This window comes from Eurytemora carolleeae, unplaced genomic scaffold, assembly GCF_000591075.1.
Source record: "Eurytemora carolleeae unplaced genomic scaffold, Eaff_2.0 scaffold865, whole genome shotgun sequence".
Lineage (NCBI taxonomy): Eukaryota > Metazoa > Arthropoda > Copepoda > Calanoida > Temoridae > Eurytemora > Eurytemora carolleeae.
The window spans coordinates 103589-130682 of record NW_019396760.1 but is presented as its reverse complement, the minus strand read 5'-3'; the positions used below and the strand labels follow the sequence as shown (position 1 = coordinate 130682).

The 27094-nt window shown below is 33.4% G+C and overlaps 1 protein-coding gene across 1 annotated transcript; it reads right to left on the bottom strand.

Annotated features, from left to right (window-relative positions):
• Window positions 1-1545: 1545 nt before the first annotated feature.
• Window positions 1546-20864, bottom strand: LOC111708323 (sodium-driven chloride bicarbonate exchanger). The gene is made up of 22 exons (XM_023481657.1): window positions 20726-20864; window positions 20293-20405; window positions 19612-19666; window positions 19289-19407; window positions 17685-17727; window positions 16659-16816; window positions 15591-15693; window positions 15033-15112; window positions 13539-14420; window positions 13045-13173; window positions 11589-11777; window positions 9294-9429; window positions 8150-8333; window positions 7694-7809; window positions 6692-6814; window positions 6074-6154; window positions 4956-5020; window positions 4207-4293; window positions 2848-2922; window positions 2667-2790; window positions 2022-2130; window positions 1546-1597 (listed from the first exon to the last, which is right to left on the bottom strand). Exons 2-22 carry the CDS (start codon window positions 20394-20396, stop codon window positions 1548-1550), a joined length of 3012 nt encoding a protein of 1003 aa, XP_023337425.1. The 5' UTR covers window positions 20397-20405; window positions 20726-20864; the 3' UTR covers window positions 1546-1547.
• Window positions 20865-27094: the final 6230 nt, after the last annotated feature.

Here is a 27094-nt window from a genome sequence, read left to right as displayed (position 1 = left end):
AACTACGTCTACAGTCCCTTTAGATTAAATCTTTTACCAAAAATCCTTCTTTTCCACAATATTTTGAGGACCACTGTATACATCAGGGACTTGTTTTGCACATGGTTAGAGTTAAATTAACATGAGATTAATGCAGTGTTCCTCAATCCTCAATCTTCATTCCTCATGGATAAATTATCAGGATTTATTTCTTCTCCATTCTCTATTGAAGATTATACTGCGACAAGAGAAAGGATGAAGATATGAAGTCAAGGAAGTAGTTATTTACATCATCACCCGCCCCCTCCCCCCATCCTTCCAATCTAGTCAAAAATGTAAAAGCACTGATTTTAGGGTTTCCAGCGAAAAGGAAAAATCATTTCGCGAAAATTTCGCATTTTTCGTGAAAAAAAATTTCGCGACCATTTTGCTTCATTTTCGCATTTTGTTTGCTCGCAAAAGATGAGATAATTTTCGCTTTTTTCGCGAAAAAAATAATGTGAAATAAAAGAATTTTTACAAACAACTGCAAAATTTCAGCGAAAAAGTTGCGAAAATTCATCAAAAAAGACTAAATTTTGAGAATTCAAGACTCATTGGGGTCACCATTAAGATCACAATTAGGTTCACCATTAAGGTCACTATCATGTTCACCATTAGGGTTCTTGTTCCTGATATATTTCTTGAAGCGAACTATCCTTGTTCCTTGATATATATTCCTTAAAGGGAACTATCCTGGTTCCTTGATATATATTCCTTGAAGGGAACTATCCTGGTTCCTTGTTATATATTCCTTGAAGGAAACTATCCTGGTGCCTTGATATATATTCCTTGAAGGGAACTATCCTGGTTCCTTGATATATATTCCTTGAAGGGAACTATCCTGGTTCCTTGATATATATTCCTTGAAGTGAACTATCCTGGTTCCTTGATTTATATTCCTTGAAGGGAACTATCCTGGTTCCTTGATATATATATTCCTTGAAGAGAACTAGCTGCAGAGATTCTGCGGTATAATTATACATATTAAAGTTTCATATAAATGTATTCCAGCGAAGACCTAATATGATAAAACACAAAAAAGACATCAATTGTTGGAAAAAATAATATATAAATGAGAATAAAAAATGTTAAGGTCAATGACCTAGATCATTTTTTCAATTTTTTTTATCAAATGAATCTGATAATTATATATTTTTTAGACACTACTTTAGCAAAGTAAACGAAAAAGTTTCGATCATCAATTTATTTTCATTTATTTACAAAATATATGTGATTAAAAAATATCAGTAATCAATATCATTGTTACGTAATCATATGCAGGATCGATAAAAATGCCTGAAAATAATTAAAAAATAGGATAATAAAAAACAAATATAATAATTTTTTTAAAAAAGTATAACATACAAAACATAAAACTGTAAGTTATTATACATTTTTTAACTGTGCACATTAAATTCATTATTTTTAAGAAGTTCTTTTTAAAAAAATATTTTTATCAAAACTATGCAATGTACAAATTTCAGATCAAAGCTCGATTTCTCAACTTTCTTCGGGTTTCTCATCTTTTATCCTAAATTTTGCTCCGACAGAGTCACAACAATTCCGCCATTTTCACCTAAAATAAGTTAGATTTTTATAATTAAAATGTTTTTTTTTGCGTTTACTCATTTACGGTGAAAAAATAAGAACAGAAAGAATGAAGATAAAAAAATCACCTTGTTAAGCGGATAGAATAAAAATCTAAAAATGACCTTGTTTAACGGTAAGAATAAACCACTAATAATCACCGTGTTTAACGGAAACAATAAAAATCTAAAAATCACCTTGTTTAACGGAAAGAATAAAAATCTAAAAATCATCGTGTTTAACGGAAAGAATAAAAATCTAAAAATGACCTTGTTTAACGGAAAGAATAAAAATCTAAAAATCACCTTGTCTAACGGAAAGAATAAAATTCTAATAATCACCGTGTTTAACGGAAAGAATAAAAATCTAAAAATGACCTTGTTTAAAGGAAAGAATAAAAATCTAAAAATCACCTTGTTTAACGGAAAGAATGAAAACTTGATGGTCTGCCTGTATATCCAGAAGATAGTCGTCCAATGGAAATATTAACCCCTTGGCATTTCTTCTCAGAATATGTTCCATCTAAAAATGAAAATTTACAGTCAGGCCCAAAAAACTACAGGAAAAAAGGAGTCAAATATTTCCCATGAATATTTAGAAAGATGAAAATTTCCCTGAAGGACGGCAGGCAGTATGGTTTTGGTGAATTATATTGATAATTTAAAAAAAATATTTTTTAAAACATCCTATGAACATAATAAAGTTAAATATTTTATGAAACTTTTTGTTCGCGATGATTGCAAATGGTTTTCTGAAACTTTTTTAAACCATCATATTGTTTCTGAATTCATTTAATTAAGTTTAGTCGAAATAAGTATTGCTAAATTTTGCTTTATATCGAGTAGATATCCTTAAAGTAAAAACTATCCGAAAACAGGAAAGATTCTACAAATAATATTTGCCAAACCAAACTAAACTTTTATTTTGAACAAAACTATTCAGTATTTATATAGAAGCACATCTAGGTATAATTTTACTCTAGTTTTGCAGTATTTTTATTCATGTAAAAACTGGTTTAGAATTTGTTGACATCCAATTCCGCTTTGAGATGAGCAAACCTTAACATTTTCCAAAATGGAGAACTTTTGTGCTAGACATTTCTTGAATGTCGCCATGTTGACCGGTGAAAGATGAAGAGGAGTATAAATGTCGTCTTCTTCGAACTTCAGGTAAAAAAGTAACCTTTAAAAAATATTATAATTATTATAATTGTTTCATTTATGATTAAGAATGTTTTACCTTTTGTCTGGATTAGAATTGTTTACAACAGCTCGTGGACTTTTCGGACTTTTCACCTCTTTCTGCTTCCGAATTCTAAACATTTTGGATTCAAATATTTGATATTATCTCGGGAAACTTTCGCTTTAAAAGCCAACCCACTTAATTCAAATTATTAAAACTAAACTAAAAACATTCCTTTGGTTATTCCGAGTTCCCCTATCAAAATTTGAGGCAAATCGGTCAGGGGGTTTAAGAGTTATGATCGGACATAATCCGACAGATATCAAACAAAAAGACAGAGATTACTAATTTATATTTATATAGATAATTTTGCTTTGAAATTGTTCAAGGTCGAAAAAAACTTTTTGTTTTCAAAATTAGACAAAAATTAAATTTCATAAAAAAATAAAAAATTCTAATTTTAGTTTAACAATCTTTGGATTAAGTATATAAGCTTCATAAAAAAAGTTAAAAAACCAGAATTTTCGTTTGACAATCCTTGGCCTTAGTATCCTTGAGTTTTTTCAATTCTATAGATGAAAACTGAAACATGAAGAGAGAGAGTTCGATCTGCAAACAAATTAGATCAATTTAAGCCAATTGACAAACTTCAAGGGTCTCTGAAAGAAGATGAATTTTGGACCTTATTCTTAAAAAAATTCTCAACTGTTTACGAATGCATCAAATTGAATTTGATGATTATAGGTCACGCACCTCTGATCTTTCAGTAAAAGTAAATTCAACCTAAATTCAGACCGCGTCAACCTTGTTGCACCGGCTAGTCCTATTGAGTGTCTGCTTTATTTACCCTATGTCCGGGCAATACAGTATAAACTGGGCCAGGAAAGGTTGACCCGGCTGGGAAATTCAAATGTACTACAGCTGCCCTTGAGGTTGTATTATATAAATGATTAATTTTAAATTTAATTAAATAATTTACGATCTGAGTGGAATAATGCAAATCTGTGAATTTGTATGGACGTTAAAATACGTTTTTAACCATTTCCTCTTTATAAACTCAACATATAGAAGTAAAATTCAATCCGACATCAGCCTTTCATTTTTCGGGAACACTCCCTTTAAAGTAAAATTTGGGTGATCCCCCCATTATATAACTGCATGCTATATTCACAAAAGTACTGTTTACATCTTCATCATCAAAATAAAAAGGAAACTTTAGTCGTTTTTTTCAATCTTAAAATGTGTAAAATTTGGTCAATTCCTTTGTTTAAATCTGCTGCAAAAATCCGATATTTAATTTTAAAGAGCAACCACAGTAAAAAATGTTGAATTTTCAGATGGAAAATTTAAATGGAGGCCGGTCACTTTAAGATAAAAAAGTTATTTTTCTATTTTGGAAATGAAAAAATGTTCAACCTGGCGATGTTGATGAGTTCATCTAGTTCTTGTTCAAGTAGTTCTGCTCGGGCTAGGTTCAGCTGTCTTCGCTTTACTCCGGTATCTCTACAAAAACAGGTTTTAAACGATTCACAAAGACGACATTTTTTAACATTGCTTTATTTACCAATTTATTAAGTTTCTAGTGCGTAGCATTTTAAATAATTTACTGCAATGGATTTCTGTACTGTACTGTACTGCACTGTACTGTACTGCACTGTACTGTACTGTCCCGTCTTGTCTTGTATGGTCTACACGTGTACCGTACAGCCTGCTTTAGATACTTTAAATTTACAGGAGTTATCGGTGTTATACAGTTTTTGAATGCTCTTGTTAAATTCATAAAATAATAAATAAGCTTGGAATTCTCAGAATATGAACAACAGTAGAAGCAACAGGTTATTATAAGTTTTTTAACATTGAAGAAATTGAGCCTTGGCCACAAAATCTTATCCCTATATCTTTGCAACCTGATGGTGTTAACCTTTAATATTTCAAACTTAGATTATTTGGTCTAACAGAATTCAAAGTTTGAAATTATAAGATCTACTACATTGGTTTGTAAAGATATTGGGATTAGAAAATCTGAGTTTGTGGGAAAGACTCAATTCCTTTTTATTGTTGTTTTTGTTAAGCATGAAGTATTTAAACCAAAAATCAAGAAAAATAAATAACAATTTGGCACTCTGGGGAAGGCATTGGGTAAAATACCTTACACGGTTAATTACCTCATAATTTCCGAGTTGGTTTCCTTGTTTAATCCTTCAACCTCATCCTCACTTGCAGGGGACTCCTAAACGAATTGGTCATTTTAAAATTCGGTGTTGATGTTCCTCCAAACCCAAAAATAATAGAATATATATTAGAGTGGAATTTACTAGAAAAAAAGTGAAAAACGGCCATTTTGTTGTACTGTTTCCATTCTGCAGATGTACTTCACATATTTATGCTGTATAACCTTTTGGGCCCTGGAACATCATTTTATAGAAAATCTAAAATTAATATTAAAAGGAAACCAAATTATGAAATAGGCTGGTTTCATAATTGACAAATGATCATTTCACATAGACTCTAAGCCTTTCACTTTACAAACGATGATTTTCCGTTATAACTATAAATCAAATGATGTTTTTTATTCACCTAATTCATTTTCTAAAGTTTATTTAACAGCTTTAAAAATTCGAAATTGAAATGGATAGTCTAGGGGACATACTGTATTAATGTACTCTACTGCATATAATTTGTGAACATTTACATGATTTGTACACTTTGAAATCTCTTTCAGGCTGAAAGGGACTGAAAAAATTCATATCGAGGGATTGTCTAAATTCCACTCTAATATATATTCTATTCTCTTTGTCCAAACCTCACAGAGTAAAAAAAATAGGTATTCCACATTTTATAAAAATATATTTTGGTCTGGGTTGACCTAATTCAGTTCTTGAAATTTGTTTCTTCATGAAGTTTCAAAACAAACAGAATAGGTTATTGTCAATGTTAATATTTACATTTTAAAGGGACTGTAAACAGAATAGGTTATTGTCAATGTTAATATTAACATTTTAAAGGAACTGTAAACAGAATAGGTTAATGTCAATGTTAATATTCACATTTTAAAGGGACTGTAAGTGCCTCTGTTGATAATCCGACATTGCCATCTTTGCATGGAGGGTAACTTGAAATAAAGCTAACAGTCCCTTTAAATCATTAGAATTTTGTCAAATACCTCTTTAAACTGTCCAAATTCGCATGTTAACTTTTGAAAAAAAATAAAAATAAGAAGTTTCTAAATTTTTCTGACATGCTTTTAGAAAACAAATTTTAAAAGAAACCAAAAATTTTTCACCTTGAAGGGATTGATTTTGTATCCTAGTTTCCTGCTCCCTCGACCCGTCTCAGGGAGAAGATCATCCAGAGCTCGCAGTTCCTAGAAAAGGGATTGTATGGATTTGGCATAATAATCCTAGAAAAGGGATTGTATGGATTTGGTATAATAATCCTAGAAAAGGGATTGTATGGATTTGGTATAATAATCTAAGTTTTAAACAGATCATATTCAGCAAATCTGATATATATAGCTTTTTGTATAATTTTGACAAAATTTAATATCAATTTCTCGAGACAGGAACATCAGATAGAACTCAAATAGGTCTTGATCAACTCCTGAAATACTCAGGTTTCAACCTATATACCCCCTTTAATTTTTCCTCTACAGTCCCTTTAGGAAGATTTTGTTTTTGGTTCGCTTTTCCTGGAATAGAAATCGGCAAACTCAACTTAGACATTTTAAACGTACTAAGCTTTTAAGAACATTTCCTTGACTCTGTATGAGTTCCTCCATTCAGGCAGATCAGTTGAGCAAAAGGTTCTTTTTTATGATCGGACAAACATACAAACAAACAAACAAACAGAGATTACTAGTTTATTTATAAATTTATATATATATATATAAATATATATTTACCTGATGTGAGAAGACGCACTCCACGAACTTCCTGATGACGCAGATGACGACGAGCATGACGGGGAAGGCGATGGAGGTGGAGGGGTAGGACTTGATCATCCATAATCCAGCCAAACTCAACAACTGTACACAATAGTTTTATAATTTGGACAGTGAGAACCAAAATCTCTGGAACAGGAAGACGACTTTTAGACTCAAACTGCGTCTTAAAATATTTCAATGAACACGAGACATGCACCTATTGTGCAGTGTGAACAGACCCACTGCGCTGAAAACGTGATTCAAAAAGTTTTAAAGAATGAATGCCTGAGTTAAAAAGAATTTTGCTCAGATGTTAACAATTGTTGGCGTTTATATCAATAAAATAATGAGGAAATGGAACTGCAGAGGTTTGCCACAAACTCTGATTTTCTAATAGCTATATCTTTGCAGCTTAGTGTCGTAGACCTTAGATATCTTAAACTATAAACTCCTTTAGATCAAATGATTTAAGTTTAAAATATCAAAGTTGTGCATCATCAGGCTGCAAAGCTAGATTAGAAAAGTTGACTGTATGGAGAAAAACTAAGTCTATTGATATGTTTTTTTTTCTGTTTTGAATAAATGATAAAAACCAAAGTTAAATAGAAATTAGTCATCATTGCATTTATATAAACGCTTACTTAAAAGGTTGTAATGAGAGGAAAGTTAATTGCAGTTGCGTATACTCTGCGTACATATTGAAACCAGTTCTCTCTGGGCGTAATTTGTAAACAAGAATAGATGCATCAGTGTTCGATTAGTATCCGAGGAGGTTAACCCTATTCCCGCTGGGGGGGGGGTATGGATCCCATGTCAGGCTTCGACATCCGTCTTGTGTTTACATTACCGCCCAGAGAAAGTACAATGCAGTACAAAAGATGCGTACACCTCTAAAATAACTTTCCTTGCATTACAATCTTTCTCTTACTAGTGTATCCAATCTTAAAGTTTTCTGAAACACTAAATAAACCCTGGTCTTACCTGAATTACAGTGAAGAGATGAACCCTAGAGAGTGGAACATATTTGAGATAAACATAGTTCGGTTGATACTTCGCTGGAATGAGGAACAATAGAATTCTATCGAAGAGTTGCAGTCCTAAACAAATGGTTGAGATAAATCTAAGTTCGCTTGATAGTTCTATTGGATTAGAAACAGAAGGATTCTGTCGCATAGTTGCAGTCCTAAACAAATGATTTAGATAAACATAGTTCGGTTGATAGTTCGCTGAGATGAGGAACAAAAGAATTCTATCGAACAGGGGTAGTCCTGAACAAATGATCTAGAAAACATAGGTCTTTTGATTCTTCGCTGGCTTATAAACAAAATGATTCTAAGCTTGTTATAAAAACATGTAAAGAACATCCGTCTTCGTTGTATTGATATAAACGCCGACCTTTGTGAAGAATTTTTTAAAATTATTTAACTTTAATATTACCTCTGAGTGACATGACCCCCATGAAGAGAAAGACTCCGTATAGGACCGGCATGGGTAGAAGAGCGAGGATGGGTGTCATGAATACAGATAATCCAGTCAGGATTGCAATCAGCAGGTTGGTTACTCTTTGCTCCCGGATACCGAGGAACCTGGGCTTTTCTCCAGGTATCTTTGTCTCACTCTCCTAATTAAAGGGACTGTAGGGATCATTTTAAAGAGGGGCTTGACCGATTTACAATTTAAACCTGTATCTGATCATAATAATCATCTAGCTTGAAAAGTATTTAATTTAATTTTTTCCCTGCAGTGGACATATGCATTGCACAATGCACATGGATATTCAATTCATACTTGATCAGGCAGAGCTTTTAATTAATTGGCTTTGAGTGATATCTCAATCCAAACTCTTGAGCAAAACTCGATGAAAATTTAGAAAACTACTCCTCAAAAACTCAAGGTTAAAAAACAGGTGCTTTAAAGTTTTTGAAAAATAAGTTCCAACAGTATGAGTGAGTTAGTGAGATAAAAAGTCCAGTTTAAAATACAAGGTCCAACAGTATAAGTGAGTTAGTGAGATAAAAAGTCAAGTTTAAAATATAAGATCCAACAGTATAAGTGAGTTAGTGAGGTAAAAAGTCCAATTTAAAATATAAGTTCCAACAGTATAAGTGAGTTTGTGAGATAAAAAGTCAAGTTTAAAATATAAGGTCCAACAGTATAAGTGAGTTAGTGAGATAAAAAGTCCAGTTTAAAATATAAGTTCCAACAGTATAAGTGAGTTAGTGAGATAAAAAGTCCAATTTAAAATATAAGATCAAACAGTATAAGTGAGTTAGTGAGATAAAAAGTCCAGTTTAAAATATAAGATCAAACAGTATAAGTGAGTTGGTGAGTTAAAAAGTCCAATTTAAAATATAAGTTCCAACAGTATGAGTGAGTTAGTGAGATAAAAAGTCCAGTTTAAAATATAAGTTCCAACAGTATAAGTGATTTAGTGAGATAAAAATTCCAGTTTAAAATATAAGTTCCAACAGTATAAGTGAGTTAGTGAGATAAAAATTCCAGTTTAAAATATATGTTCCAACAGTATAAGTGAGTTAGTGAGATAAATAGTCCAATTTAAAGAAACTATTTAATTTCTTACCTTAGTCAATGACTGCATATGATTGATGGATGGTATAGTGTTAGCAATGAACCAAGGAAGGCCGAACACGGAGGATACTACAATGATACCAGCTAGAACTAGTAGATCAAGATGATATCCACATCCCTTAACCAACCTAAAAATAGGGATATATAGGAATATATAGGGATATATAGGGATATACAGGGATATATAGGGATATATAGGGATATATATGGATACCAGCTAGAACTAGTAGATCAAGATGATATCCACATCCCTTAACCAACCTAAATATAGGGATATATAGGAATATATAGGGATATATAGGGATATACAGGGATATATAGGGATATATAGGGATATATAGGGATATATAGGGATATATATGGATATATAGGGATATATAGGGATATATAGGGATATATAGGGATATATAGGAATATATAGGGATATATAGGGATATTTAGGGATATATAGGGATATATAGGGATATAGGGATATATAGGGATATATAGGGATATATATGGATATATAGGGATATATAGGGATATATAGGGATATATAGGGATATATAGGAATATATAGGGATATATAGGGATATTTAGGGATATATAGGGATATATAGGGATATATAAAGGAATTTATAGGGATATATAGGGATGTATATGGATATGTAGGGATATACAGGGATATATAGGGATATATAGGGATATATAGGGATATTTAGGGATATTTAGGGATATTTAGGAATATATAGAGATATTTAGGGATATATAGGGATATAAAGGTATATATAGGGATATATAGGGATATTTAGGGATATATAGGGATATACAGGAATATATAGGGATATATAGGGATAATAGGGATATATAGGGATATATAGGGATATAAAGGAATTTATAGGGATATATAGGGATATATAAAGGAATATATAAGGATATATAGGTATATATATGGATATGTAGGGATATATAGGGTTAAAAAGGGATATATAGCTAGGGATAAGTAGGGATATATAGGAATATATAGCTTTATATAGGGATATATAGGGATATAGGGATATATAGGGAAATATGGCAATATATAGGAATATAAGGATATATATGGATAATAGGGATATATTGGAATTCAAACAAAGAATGAGATTAAAAAAATGACCCTATATAAATATGACGATCAGATGAAAAATAAGTCCTTACCGCTTCAATATATATGAGCTGATAGTGCAGAATTGTAGAGCACTTTTTAGAAATCATTTGAGACCTATATGACACTCCATTCATTGATTCGATCAGGAAATAAATTTATTTTCCAATTGAAGCATGGATGCAAAGAATTATAAAGAAAAGATAGTTATTACACGGGTGTACGCATCTTTTGTACTGCAATGTACTGTCTCTGGGCTGTAAAGTAAACACAAGACACCTGACATGTTATCCATCTTTCACATAAAATAACAATTAGATATTCTGGTCAAAGGAATACATTTATGTGAATTATCAAAATTAAATGCTTTTCTCCTCGTCGGATGCTAGAGAAAAACTGATGCATCTATTCTTGTTTACATAACAGCCCAGAGAGAACTGGTTTCAATATATATATATGAGAATACGCAACAGTAATTAACTTTCCTTGCCTTATTACCTTGCAAGGATGTCTGAAAAAGGACTCAATAGATTTATGTCAGAAGGCTCATCCTTTGTGGAATTGTTTAACAATTATTTTTTTTTCTTTTTGATGGTTTGTTTTTATCCAACCATGATGTCGAAAAGGGACAAGTATTTTTGGAATATTACATGAAAATTTTCATTGATTTTAAGGATGACATTTTTTTGACGACCTGAAACTCTTTAATAATAAACTGAAGAGTGAATTTAGTCGTCTGTCTTTATATACAGTTTTTAAATGAGTTGATGATATGGCAACGAAAATGAATAAATGAATAACTCTCATTCCTTGTGGGCAAACCTTTAGGTAAAGTGGGGAGCAAAACACACTCGAAGCCAATTTTTAAAGTTTTTTATTTCTAACCGATATGAGCAGATAAGAAGGATGTACAGACTATTTCAAATACCAATTATTTTGAAAATATCAAAAATAAATGTTGGGGTGCTGTTTCACACTTGGGATTTTCGGGGTCCTGGGATCCCCGCCCTCCCCCCCCCCCAAGGCAAGGAGGGTCACGGGGCCTCAAGAATCCCAAAGTGGGAAATATTAGAATACTGCAATACTATTAAAATAACTTTGAAATTTTTTTTTTAAACCTTTCAAAAAAAAGAATTGTTTAAAAATGTTGCTAATTCTTCTTACTTGTATTCCTTCCTGTTGACAATAACCGCTGTGATCTGCTGATCCATGAAGATGAGGATGGTGGCGAGGATAGCGAAGACGGGGGCGAGAAACACGTCTACCCACCAGGGGTTCGCGAGTAGGTGGTCGGGGAACATGAGGGCGTGGGTCACCAGCCAGCTTCTACCCTCCCAGGTTGGTTTAAATTCACTAAATGAACAGTGCAAAGTTTCAGAAAAATATATTTTATGGGAGTGTTCACCTATTTGTTCACATAAAATTACAATTTTTGAAGTTTTAATTTAGGAATAATTAATATATTCAGAGGCCAAATTCAAAGAATTTGAGCCGTGTCTCAAATGTGGTTCAGCGATGCGATTTAAATTCTTTGAATTCGGCTTCTAGTAAAAAAAGTAAAATCGTGGGTTGCCAGAACAATTTTTTTTTCGTAGATTTCATAAATATGATCTTTCATAAAAAGTAAAAAAAAATTACAAAACTCACAAAATTTTGCCTCGAGTTTTCTTGCAATATTTCTATGACTACTTTTCAAATTAAAGTTTCGGTAATTCTGGTCCAAATAAAGATTTTTGAACGGTAGTTAGTTTTATTCCTAATTCCAAAAATTGTGATATTATGTGCATTTTCAAATATATACAAGCAATAATTTTATCAAAATATGACGATCTCAAGGTTAAATAAAGTCTTCTACCTTGAATATCATCATTTAAAACGTTATTAACACTCCTGTATACCAAGTCCATTAGCGCCTGATCCAATCAGGGTTCAGTTTGTTGTCTATTCTGAACCAATAGAAATAGTATGGCGGTAACATCTATCTTTCTATCTATCTCATTATCTAATTAGAGTTATGAATCCTTCAATCGGCGCTATCAGTAAATGGAAATATTTGCTTCTACTGAAACTAAAGTGTTAAATGAAGTGGCGAAGAAAAAGTAAGTTTGCACTTGCAGAGAATACTGAATAAAGTGCAACAGACAGTATTAACTCCGTACAGTTGCCACTCCACCCCGGACTAACCAGAGTTAGAGGCGTTCGGCTTCTTCTATTTGAAATCATATGCGTTTTGGTTTAGATTTTAACAATATTTAAACTTACGGATTTGTTTGTTTAATACTGTTTATTCAAAACGTATATGCCGGCAAAAAAGTAATTTGTAAAAAAGGCTGAAAATTATGTTTAATAGGAGAAATTGTGATCGAAAGTCACAGCTTTCTAGAATATTGACAGAACCGTTAAATTCACGTGACTCAACTCTCATACTTTGTATGTAATCATGTTTGTATTTGTTTTGTCTCGTAATAGAATTGAGTCTGTAACTCAATTTTTCTAATCACTATATCCTTGAAGCCTGGTAGTTTGAAATATCAAATGTCTACACCATCGGGTTGAAAAAATAAAAGGGATTATAAATTTAGAGTTTGTGGCAAAGACTTAATTCCTTTGCTCCATGTACCTGGGGACTGTGAGTTTAGGAGTAGGGACTCCGGAGAAGTAGTCCAGTCCAGTCATGGATAGGATACCAATTATAACTGCGAAGTCGGAGAGAAAGTTCCGAACCCAACTCGGGAAATATCCAGTAAATCTAAATATATGATTATTGGAACTTCAGGTTTCCATTCATTGGAATGTCTTATTCACAACGGTTTCCCTTAAACAATATATATTCACTATTCTATCTTGAAAAGTGTTAAATTATGAAAATTTCCTTCAATCTCTCTGAAGTATAAATCCAAAAATCACTTGACCATATTTTGATAAATTTTTCTTTTTGATACTATTTTTTTAACAATGTAACAAACGCAAAATAAAATATTTTAAAATATGAAAAAAAAACATTTCAGATTTTTGTGGACTGTGGTCGTTTAGAAAAATTGTAACTCAGATTTAAATCAAGAAAAACGTCGAAAAAAAATCAGCTAAAATTAAAAGACTGTTTACAAATATTACCTAAACTGCTTGAGCGTGATGCTGATAAAGAAAGCTCCGAAGAAAAGCAGAACTGACATGAGGAATACATCAGTTCCATGCTCACAACCAGGACCATGTGGTACACCATACTCACGGATACAATCATCCTTGCTCAGGTTATACACAGGCTCCTGGATGTACATGGAGAGATTGAACTCTACTTCGTGAGTAATATTCGTCCCAGGAGGTAAGCAGTTGCAGGCTAGGTCATGAACACTTTCCTTGATCTCGTAGGTTTTTTGAAACGCGCTCATTATGAAAATAAACGCGACCAGTGTTGCAAATAGCTCCTCGGTGAATCGCGTGATGTAGCAAACATACGCACTCGCGTCAAACGCGACCAGGAGCAATAGCATAATCGCAACCCAGATCCCGATCCATAATCGGAGAGAGAGATAATCCCATTCTTGATCCGTGCACATCTTGTACAAGATCTTTTCAAATACATAAACTGGACCCGTTGATCCGAGCAGGTTCAAGGGTTGACCGGCAAACAGGGAGAACAGGACTCCGGAGATAAGTCCTGCAACCAGTCCTTCAATAGTTGCAATCCTTTGCCCCGTAGCTTCTCCAAGCAAAGCTCCGAACGCTACAATCGGAGCAAGGCAGGCAAAGTAGAGGAAAAGAAAGGACGAGATGCATTGTGGATGAAAACCGTCCTTGAAATCTGACCAATAATGAGGATATTTCCGTTTAATATCGTTAAGTAGTCCGCCGAAGAGACGACCGGTTCGAACGAGTCCTGATGATTCTCTGTTTCTCCGATCGTCATCAATAACATCTTCTTCATCTTCCAAGAGTTCTTTTTCCTTCTCATTCTCACCCTCGGGAGGATCAATGTAGTGGTTTGGTTTCCAGTCCCTACAATAGGGTTCAAATTAAGTAGATTGTTCAAGAATTTTAAACTAGTCTGTAACCTTGTTTTTAAAGAGTATTTAGAAGAAAACAAAAAGCACCTGCAACGAAGCTCAAACTCTTGTCTAAACGTTTCTCCGACTATTTGAGATAAATTTCGGATTTGTTTTTTTTAATATGCTAGAAAGTCTCATGGTTCATTTTGAAAACAGCTGAGTCAATTGTCACAAACTCAAATATAATAATCCCTATTCTTTTTACAACCTCATGGTAAAAGATTTTTAATTAAACAGTATTCATAGTTTAAAATATTTAAGATGTTCGACATTGGGTTGCAAAGATTCAGGAAATAGAAAATCAGAGTTTGTGGTTAAGACTCAATTCCTTTCTTAAAACTTATTTCCACAAAGATATTTTTTAACACTAATTAAGTTTAAAATTTACTTGATAAACTCTATAACAAAATGAATTATTTGATAACTAGACAACTTGATAACTAAATGAATTATTTGATAACTAGACAACTTGATAACTAAATGAATTACTTGATAACTAGACAACTTGATGAGTTCATATTTTAATTGATAACTGGATAATCGTGTAACTATAGATACTTACCTGGGTAAAGTTTTAATAGAATCAATATAATCATCTAGAGCGGAAACAATATCAGTTGATGAATCAGATTCAGACAGATTCTAGATACAGATATATATAATCATCTAGAGCGGCAACAATATCAGCTGATGAATCAGATTCAGACAGATTCTATGTACAGATTCATATATAATCATCTAGAGCGGCAACAATTTTAAAATTTTTTAAGTTTTTCGGGTTGCAAAGATATAAGAATTAGAAAAATTGAGTTTGTGGCACAACTTAATCACTTTATCTGAGGTTTCTACATTGCAAAAATGTCTTTTTACGTGATTTACTATAAGCTTCCATATTCCTTGCTGCAGAAACAATGGAGAAACTGTTAGAATTATACACTTTTCAAGTCAGAAGAACGACAATATCTTCCACGTTATTGATCAGATTAAGGTTTCAAGGGTACTGTTCAAGGGACCCTCTTTGCATAGAGGGTCCCTTGAACCTACGCGTTAAAGACAAATTCCGTATTCACAAGTCATTCAAGAAACAATAATTTAATAATTAATTTAAACAAAATCTAACCTGGGCAAACGCTCTGTCTGAAAAAGCGCTTCCCAATCCTCGTCCGATCTCGCTCATTTCTTTCTCTCCATCCTTAGTGGGTCCCACCAGCATATACAGGTACCTGGAGAAAAATAAAATTAGATCGGTCCTTTAAATACAGGGTTTCCAACATAGGATCAACTAGAGAGTTTGCAATTCTGAGCATGAGCGATGAACACAGGGTAACCCACAAAGGATGAGACTGTAAATACAGCCCGAAACTCTTTAAATTTGATGACTTCGAGGTTAAATTAAATCTATACAATCTCATCTTTTGTGGGCAACCCCGTATCATTGGAGATAAATACATTCAAGCAGTTACAAATAAAAATCTTTACCAACCTGACAACAGATTGAACATAGACGACACTTCTTCCGCTTTATTATATTTACCACTGTATCAACATCTTATATCGTGTTAGATAACTTCCAAAAGGCATTTTCACAAGGGCGACTTCCCAAACCCAAATGTGTAATTCCCGAGGGGTAACTTCCCAAAGGTTAGCTTAGGCCTTCTGAGGGGACTGACTGAGTGCTACTGCTAATACAGGCTAGGGGCTGAACGCTGAGATTAGAACAGGCTATGGGCCGAGAGCTGCGGTTAGGACAGACTTGGGAAAATGCCTTTGGGAAAGTACCTAACATAATTATATCTACCCGGTCGGAATATCAGCCACTTATATCTACCTAGTCGGAATATCAACCTAGTATATCTACCTGGTTGGAATGTCAACCTAGTATATCTACCCGGTCGGAATATCAACCACTTATATCTACCTGGTCGGAATAACAACCACTTATATCTACCTGGTCGGAATATGAACCTAGTATATCTACCTGGTCGGAATGTCAACCTAGTATATCTACTTGGTCAGATTATCAACCTAGTATATCTACCTGGTCGAAATGTCAACCTAGTATATCTACCTGGTCGGAATATCAACCTAGTTTATTTACCTGGTCGGAATAGCAACCGAGTTTATCTATCTGGTCGGAATATCAACCTAGTTGATCTACCTGGTCGGAATGTCAACTTAATATATCTACCTGGTCGGAATATCAACCTCTGGGAGATCCCCGAGTACAACAGGAGCAGCTAGTCGGATAAAGACGCTGATCGGTTTATCCAGAAAAGCTACTCTGCCAACCAATAAAACTGCTGCTTCTGCATCTGCTGGCAGCTTCTTTAGAAATGGTTGATTAACCTGGTATCGGGATAGTTTAGTTTGATTTTTTTTTATTTTTAAATAAAAAACTTAATTACTCCCCTCAAACTCTAGCTTTCTACTCCCTATATCTTTGCTACCTGCAGGTGTTAACTTTTGTTATTTTAGACACTGGATATTTTATCTTTAGAGCGGAACCATAAAATTTAGGAATAAGAAGACGTCTGTTTTACCCAATTTTTGATCAAATGAATGGGGTGTTTTGTTTTGTATAGAGGACCAGTAACTTACACAATTCAGAATGACTAGACTGTTAAGTTATTTTTTTTTCTACAAATTGACCCTGAGAAGTAAAGCGTATTCATTGACCTTTTTAAATGACGAGTTCATGATGTACAAGGGGTTGTACAATTTTAAGCTTTACAGTCTGCAAAAGCAATCTATTCTAATGTATCTAGGGTTCTATAGCTTCTGTTAAAACTATTTGATTTTTGACAACATCAAATGAACACGAGTTTGCTTAAATGTACCCTGGCTTAATCCTTAGTTTTATTGGTCTCATTGGAGCAGAATAGTTAAAAAAAATATCAAAGTTCTACGACATCAAATTGCAAGGGTTTGACATTAGAATTGGAAAATTAGAGTTTGAGAAGGGTAATCATCTTCGTTTCTAGTCCGTGAAAGTAACTGAGTTTTTACCACAATCACTGATTTTCTAATCGCTATATATGTGCAACCTGAAGGTGTAAAACTTTGATATTTCAAACTTAAGACTATTTAATATGACAAAATTCATAGTTTGAAAGGTATTATGTTGCGAGGATATAGTAATTAGAAAACCAAAGTTTCTGCGGCCTAAACAAAGTTTCTCAGTTTTTCTTCAAAATAAAAAAACTATTAACCCTTCCTTTCCGTTGGAATCATCTTTACTTAACTCTTCAACCTGTAAACTAAATAAAAATAAATACATAAATAAAAATTCTATAATGTTTGAACAATAGATTTAATATAAAGACGACTTGTTATCTCGAACTAAAATTCTCATCCAATTTCACATAATTTCACATTTCCTATTCCTGTATCCTACCTTTATGTATCCTGTATATCCTGTATCCTAGCTCTCTGTTCCTGTATATCCTGTATCCTATATATCCTGTATTCTGGCTCTCTGTATCCTGTATATCCTGTATCCTATATATCCTGTATTCTAGCTCTCTGTATCCTGTATATCCTGTATCCTGTATATGCTCTATCTTAGCTCTCTGTATCCTGTATATCCTGTATCCTAGCTCTCTGTATCCTGTATATCCTGTATCCTATATATCCTGTATTCTAGCTCTCTGTATCCTGTATATCCTGTATCCTGTATATCCTGTATCCTGTATATCCTGTATCCTGTATATCCTGTACCTGTATCCTAGCTCTCTGTATCCTGTATATCCTATATCCTAGCTCTCTGTATCCTGTATATCCTGTATCCTGTATATCCTGTATCCTAGCTCTCTGTATCCTGTATATTCTGTATCCTAGCTCTCTGTATCCTGTATGTCCTGTATCCTGTATATCCTGTATCCTAGCTCTCTGTATCCTGTATATCCTGTATCCTGTATATCCTGTATTTTAGCTCTTTGTATCCTGTATATCCTGTATCCTGTATATCCTGTATTCTAGCTCTCTGTATCCTGTATATCATGTATCCTAGCTCTCTCTATCCTGTATATCCTGTATCCTAGCTCTCTGTATCCTGTATAGCCTGTATCCTACCTCTCTGTATCCTGTATATCCTATATCCTACCTGTCTGTGTCCTGTTTATCCTGTATCCTACCTGTCTGTATCCTGTATATCCTGTATCCTAGCTCTCTGTATCCTGTATATTCTGTATCCTACCTCTCTGCATCCTGTATATCCTGTATCCTACATCTCTGTATCCTGTATATCCTGTATCCTACCTGTCTGTTTCCAGTATATCATGTATCCTAGCTCTCTGTATCCTGTATATCCTATATCCTAGCTCTCTGTATCCTGTATATCCTGTATCCAGTATATCCTGTATTCTAGCTCTCTGTATCCTAGCTCTCTGTATCCTTTATATCCTCCGTCCTAGCTCTCTGTATCCTGTATATCCTGTATCCTACCTCTCTGTATCCTGTATATCCTGTATCCTACCTCTCTGTATCCTGTATATCCTGTATCCTACCACCTCTCTGTATCCTGTATATCCTGTATCCTACCTGGCTGTATCCTGTATATCATGCATCCTAGCTCTCTGTATCCTGTATATCCTATATCCTAGCTCTCTGTATCCTGTATATCCTGTATTTTAGCTCTCTGTATCCTGTATATCCTGTATCCTAGCTCTCTCTATCCTGTATATCCTGTATCCTAGCTCTCTGTATCCTGTATATCATGTATCCTACCTCTCTGTATCCTATATATCCTGTATCCTACCTCTCTGTATCCTGTATATCCTGTATCCTACCTCTCTGTATCCTGTATATCCTGTATCCTACCTCTCTGTATCCTGTATATCTCGGTAAGGTGCTACACTGCCCCGTCTACTCCTGGTTTCTGGGCTGGCGACCCTGCTCGTCGCTGTGCTCCCCTTGTCTAGCTTCTGAGTCAGCAGGTCCTGTCCCAAACCAATCAATCAATTAACTAATCATATTAAGGTTTTGAACCGGCCATTCAAATGAAGATTTTTAGTGAATAAAAGTTTAATATCTTAATAACAGAAATATTACTGACAGGTCCTACTAATCTCTCCTTTTTTTACAAAAAAGATTTAGTTTTTCTAATTCCATAAAAATGCTTTTTGATTTGATTGAAAAGTTTCCTTAATAACAGTTGTAAGCCCAGTATCAATCTTTCTTGGTCCTTCAAACTGATGTCTAAACAAACAAACGATTAATATTAACCAAACTATTAACCTGTATCCTATATACCTGTGTTTAAGACAGTAACCAGCCTATTGTATCCTTTATTCCTGTGTTTAAGACAGTAACCAGCCTGTTGTATTCCATATACCTGTGTTTAAGACAGTAACCAGCCTATTGTATCCTATATACCTGTGTTTAAGACAGTAACCAGCCTATTGTATCCTATATACCTGTGTTTAAGACAGTAACCAGCCTATTGTATCCTATATACATATGTTTAAGACAGCAACCAGTCTATTGTATCCTATATACCTGTGTTTGAGACAGTAACCAGTCTATTGTATCTTTTATACCTGTGTTTAAGACAGTAACCAGTTTATTTTATCCCATATACCTGTGTTTAAGACAGAAACCAGCCTATTGTATCCCATATACCTGTGTTTAAGACAGTAACCAGCCTATTGTATCCTTTATACTGTGTTTAAGACAGCAACCAGCCTATTGTATTCTATATACCTGTGTTTAAGACAGTAACCAGTCTATTTTATCCCATATACCTGTGTTTAAGACAGTAACCAGCCTATTGTATCCTTTATACTGTTTTTAAGACAGCAACCAGCCTATTATATTCTATTTACCTGTGTTTAAGACAGTATAGGTTGACCAGCCTATTAGCTGTGTCCCTGGTAAGGTCTCCTTGTGTCACAAGAACATCAGCAATAGAACTGCTGATCTTAATCATATTGCTAGCCTAGATAAAAATTATAGTTAGCATTGTAGAGGAAGAAATCCCCAAACGAGGATTATGAAATCCGCAAATCAGTAGTGTCGGATCCTGGAACCAAAGAAGACATACTTTCTCTCCTATTATACACTCGTTAATTAGACTACTAGAAGCAATAAATGTATCATTATTATTGATGTTATCATAGGAGTAGAATAAAAATGAATTATACTATTCCATCATTATCATCATTATCATCATTATCATCATTATCATCATTATCATCATTATCATCATTATCATCATTATCATCATTATCATCATTATCATCATTATCATATATCTACCTGCAATTCCAACACAATGATTCCAGATTTTAAATGTTTCCTCAGGCTGAGGAGACCATGAAGAGATGGGGTTGAGACATGAGGTTTGCTCCATCTAATTAAAAAAAGTATTATGTAGATAGGACAGCGGCATGTCCGATTTACAATGGTACCGCTTAAACCTTTGTCTGATCATAGATTAAAGAAAACTCCTTATTTTTCCAGCAATAAATCTTAACTGTGGTTTCACTATAAGAAATTTGCGCATTCATGCTTCAAAGACAATTGATGAAATTAACAGAATTAACACTTTTTTTAGGACTCATAGAGAACATTTTTAGGGCTCATAGAGAACATTTTTAGGACTCGTAGAGAACATTTTTAGGACTTATATAGAACATTTTTAGGACTTATAGAGAACATTTTTAGGACTCATAGAGAACATTTTTAGGACTCATAGAGAACATTTTTAGGACTCATAGAGAACATTTTTAGGACTCATAGAGAACACTTTTAGGACTCATAGAGAACACTTTTAGGACTCATAGAGAACATTTTTTATGACTCATAGAGAACATTTTTAGGACTCATAGAGAACATTTTTAGGACTCATAGAGAACATTTTTAGGATTCATAGAAAACACTTTTAGGACTCATAGAGAACTCTTTTAGGACTCATAGAGAACATTTTTAGGACTCATAGAGAACATTTTTAGGACTCATAGAGAACATTTTTAGTACTCATAGAGAACATTTTTAGGACTCATAGAGAACACTTTTAGGACTCATAGAGAACACTTTTAGGGCTCATAGAAAACACTTTTAGGACTCATACAGAAAATTCTTAGGACTCATAGAGAATACTTTTAGGGCTCATAGAAAACACTTTTAGGACTCATAGAGAACACTTTTAGGGCTCATAGAAAACACTTTTAGGACTCAGAGAATACTTTTAGGGCTCATAGAAAACACTTTTAGGACTCATAGAGAACACTTTTAGGGCTCATAGAAAACACTTTTAGGACTCATAGAGAACACTTTTAGGGCTCATAGAAAACACTTTTAGGACTCACAGAAGAACATTTTTACCCGATTACATTCGCTAAAAAATTCAGATTAATTTATGGAAGCCACACTTTTGTATTTATACATTGAGAACAAGAGAACTCTGGATTTTTAGGAAGACGACTTTTAGACTAAAGTTATAACTTTAAAGTCCAATGAACATGAGACACAGTTATTGTGCAGTGTACTCAGACCCATTTCACCGAATGGCTGATTTAATAAGTTGCTTGTAAAACTATTTGCTTTTTGACAACATCAGATTTCTATAATGTCCTTCCTATTACACCGTTTTCTAATTCTGTACGCAATTATATTACTCTCCTTAGTGAAAATTTGCATCGATTTTGTACACTTAAATTTTGTTTGCTAACGTAATTATCAGTTTTTTTTATTTGTTTAGCTATCTTTATTCTTTGCAAAATCAACATACAGGGTTACCCGCAAAGAATGCGACTTCAGAGACGATTGTGCAGAATTTGTTTAGTCCATTTTCTTGCATTGAGCGTTTCTGTAGGCTTAAACTGGCATATTTATTTTTTTAACCATTTAGTAACCTATCCAAATACTCAATTGAATACAGGAACCATAAATTAAGCTTCAAAACGTCATATTTTAAAGTTTTGGGTCGTCTTTACAGTCTTATTTTGTGTTGGTAACCCTGTAGTTGATTATCGGAAGGATTGAATTTACTTTTTGTTTATTTTCAGATCAATATTTTCATCACTTTCTTTCATATAATATGTTTTATACTTATCTAGCTTCTTGATAAAGTTTAAAGGGACTGTAACCGTAATTTCAAGTGACCTTCCCGATTCACAACGGTACCCTTTGTCTGATTAAGTAAAAATTGATATCCATATTTATCATTTTTAAATCCGTTTATTTTCATTAGTGCTTTCTCTGCAAAAATGACTTTTGGATTTTTAATTTAGAAACATTGGTAAAAAATATAAAATTATACACTTTTACAGCTACTAGACTTTTACAACTACTAAACTTTTACAGCTACTAGACTTTTACAGCTACTAGACTTTTACAGCTAATAGACTTTTACAGCTACTAGACTTTTACAGCTACTAGACTTTTACAGCTACTAGACTTTTACAGCTACTAGACTTTTACAGCTACTAGACTTTTACAGCTACTAGACTTTTACAGCTACTAGACTTTTCTTCTATTTCAATTGTGAACATTTTCTCTTTTTTATACATTGTAAAACAAAAACTTCGCAGATCAAAAAAAAAAATTCGTGGATTTTCAAAATTTTCAAAAATCTAATTTTAGGATTACCCGAGGTCCCACAACAAGTTTGGGCCCGTTTTGAAGCTTATTGGACACAGACAGACAAACAGACAAGCAAAGTGTATATATAGCTAATAGCGACGTTATTTTCTACATGATTGTTCATATTAAGGTTTAAAGAGTACCATTGTAAATCTGGCATACCCCTCATTTTATTAATATAAGGGTCCTCGAAACCCCTTTTTCATAAATTGTGTATTAGAAGACAATCGTAACATTTTTTTAAACATTATTATTATATTTTTTGTGTGACACCTCAACCTGTAAAGAAGATCCAAAGGATATTTAGTCATTTTTTCTCATATTTTTATTGAGGAGTAAAATTTAATACAATCAAATTTTAAATGGGCAATATCACCAAAATTTGTCTGTCCCTAATAAGAATAATATTATTTTTTGTTCATTTTGAAGGTGGGATGAAAAAAGTTGAACCAGAAGATCTTCTTTAGATGTTCTTTTAGGTTCAATGTTTCAGTTTATCAAATTATCAAATTTACATGAACAAAGTATAAGTTTTCTTGTATGAAAATTGATTATCAGTTATTTGAACAAGAAATAGTGTCAGCTAAACTTCTTTTTTTACTCAATAAGTAAGATCAAGTATGGATTGTAGATATCAATAAATTAGATTTAGAAAACTGATTATTTTCAATTATGGTTTCTCTGCAAGCAAAAGTGACTTTTTGACAAAAATCAAAAACGAATTTTTCTAATTTTGAGCATCCATAATTAAGAAACTTTTCCTGGGGTCATGTGAGGTCCCACACAAAATTTTGGCCCGATCGGTTCAGCCGTTTTGACATTCATTGGACACAAACGTTCAGACAAACAAACAAACACCCAGACTTATATATAGATTATCACTTGTTACCCTTAACTAAAAAAGTTTCATTTAAATAAAAAGCTTTAATCCATACTGCCATCAGTGTAAATATATCTTTGATATCAATATTTATAATTATACAATATGTATCGTTTCTATGAAAATATGATATTTTTAAAAAAAGGTTTCCATCTCTATTTTTCACCCTTACACCACAGTGAAGAAGTGTCTGATGAGTCCACTTAGGAAAATTGCATAAATAATTTGTTATATGGAAGTGTGTGTATATGGAAGTGTGTGTATATGGAAGTGTGTGTATATGGAAGTGTGTGTAATGGAAGTGTGTGTATATGGAAGTGTGTGTATATGGAAGTGTGTGTATATGGAAGGGGGTGTATATGGAAGTGTGTGTATATGGAAGTGTGTGTATATGGAAGTGAGTGTATATGGAAGTGAGTGTATATGGAAGTGTGCGTATGATCGAATAGTTTACATAGTTAAAAAAGGTATCAATATTTTTTTTTAAAAGGGGTTTTTAGGGGGGGGCACAATGTTGCCTAGTGGGGGAGAAAGTGCCCCCCCCCCTTCACAAAATGCTCTATTACGCCCCTGAGTATATCCTGCTGATATACCATCACGCTAAATCGGAGGCTTGGCAGTTGATGACAGCTAGCTGTCATGTTTTTTGGTTTTACATTTGACACTTTAATCTTTTATGAGATATGACTCATTAAATTTATTGAAAAACAAGATTTTGAATATCAATTAATTGCGCAGTACATTGGTAGCACAAACTTGATATTAGGTCTGTTGACATATACTTTGTATAACTTCAATCCTTCCAAAGGTTTTGCAAGTTTAAAATGTGATAGAGGGTGTCCCAAAAAACATGGGAATTCAGTGACGAATTCGATATCGTCTTTGTACTGAATTAGCATTGTAATACCTAATTTCAAAAGCCATAATATTATTGTGTCTGCTAGAGTTTAATTTATGAAAACGGTAAATGGCTGTAAAGATGTGTCTATAATGTCTCCGCAAGATGAACAGTGAAGACGGTCAAGTTTACTCTGTTTGTATTCTGCAATTTTCTTGTTATACTAAGTACAACCGTATACAGTCAAAACATGAACAAACAAAATGTGAACATAGCAGACGAAACTCTTACAGATTACAGCTTTCTCAGTAGGTATCACTATACTAAACCAAAGAGTTATTTGAAAAGACGATATAGAGTTGGTTACTGAATTCCCATGTTTATTGGGACACCCTGTATCTTAGGAGCAATATGAACAAATGGGATTTTTTTACAGGTGTATATCATTTTTCAAGAGGTTTGAGATTGTTGTTTCCCAAGTAGGAGTAATCGATTTAAGACTTATTTTGTTAGGCCCCCCCAAAAAATTTTAATTTAAAAATAGAAAAACAAACTTTTTGTAGAAAATTTCATTGTGTACATTTTGAAAAAAAAATATTAGAAATTGAACAAGTTAAGGCTACCTAAAAGTTTCTTTAAAGTTTCTACTTACAATTCAGCATGAAAGGAAAAAAGATTTTTCAATCCCGATATATTTGCAACACGATATCGTAGACCTTAGATATTTTAAACTATGCTTTCTGTTAGATCAAATGGTCTAAGTTTGAAATATCAAAGGTTTGCACCATCATGGCCCATGGGTTGCAAAATTATAAGGATTAGGAAATTCGAGTTTGTGACTAAGAATCAGTTCCTTTCCGAGAAAATGATGTAAAACATAAATTTCAAAAATATTTTTTTTGTTTTTGTTTTTGTAGATAATCATCTTTTTATGGCTAAGGCATGAAGCCTATTCAATATGATAACTGTTAAATATTTAAACTGTCATCTTAAAGTTTTAACAAACAAAGGGCATACCCCAATAGGTGTTATAAGTATATGTAACAAATTTGCAAGCAAGTTTATGTCAATTGCGTAATAATATCATATTATCCAAAAATCCAATTGAGCGGTTTCCTTCTGGTCTGACAGGTTTCTAATTTGTTATTAATCTTATCTTATTAATTTAATAATAAATTATTAAATTATTAAATGTGTGTGCGCACTGTTATGCACTGTAGGGTGTTTATATTTCATCAAATAAAAACACGATGAACCAGTTGTTCAACATTTCAAAGATGAGGACAGTTTTTTCTTTCAAAAAATTGTAAATAACATTTAGGATTTTTTTACTTGTGGACTTTTATGCATAAGAAACAAGAAATAAATCATCCAATAATTGTTCTCTTGTTACGACGATATCTTGCTAATTGCTACTATGACAGTGGTTGGGTTTAAGGTACCAAGGTGAATCGGAAATATCACTCTTTATATTGGAGAATAACTTGAAGTTATGTCGACATTCCCTTTAAAAACAGTTAAAATATACAGTCCCTTTAAAAACAGTTTAAGTATTAGTTTCAACCGTTTTTTATATGTTAATTGAAACCAGTAAATAAACAAATCTCCAAGGCCTCGGAAACTCGATCTTTTTTAAGCTAACTACAGTACAGTTCAGCACAGCAAAGTATTGTTAGTACAGTATATCACAGTGCAATACAGTACAGTACACTACAGCACAATACGGTACAGTACAGAACAGAACAGTACAGCAAACACAATAATGAACAGCAAAGTGCAGAAAAGCACAGTACAGAACAGCAAAGTGCAGAACAGCACAGTACAGAACAGCACAGTACAGAACAGCGCAGTACACTGCAGCACAGTACAGAAAAGCACAGTACAGAACAACACAGTACAGAACAGCACAGTACACTACAGCACAATACAGTACAGTACAGAACAGCATAGTACAAAACAGCACAGTACAGAACAGCAGAGTACAGAACAGCAGAGTACAGAACAGCACAGTACAGTACAACAAAGTACAGAACAGCACAGTACAGAACAGCACAGTACAGATCAGCAGAGTACAGAACAGAACAGTACAGAACAGCACAGTACAGAAAAGCAAGGTACAGAACAACACTGTATAGAACAGCACAGTACATAACAGCACAGTACAGAACATAACAGCGCAGTACACTACAGCACAGTACAGAACAGCACAGTACAGAAAAGCACAGTACAGAACAGCACAGTACACTACAGCACAATACAGTACAGTACAGAACAGCATCGTACAAAACAGCACAGTACAGAGCAGCAGAGTACAGAACAGCAC

Coding starts and splice junctions, on each gene's coding strand:
- LOC111708323 (XM_023481657.1), bottom strand. CDS start 20,396: ATGATTAAGATCAGCAGTTCTATTGCTGATGTTCTTGTGACACAAGGA. Junction 19,408..19,611: donor GGCTTACAACTGTTATTAAG/GAAACTTTTCAA, acceptor GGTTTGGGACAG/GACCTGCTGACTCAGAAGCT. Junction 13,174..13,538: donor ATCACGCTCAAGCAGTTTAG/GTAATATTTGTA, acceptor TCATATATTTAG/ATTTACTGGATATTTCCCGA.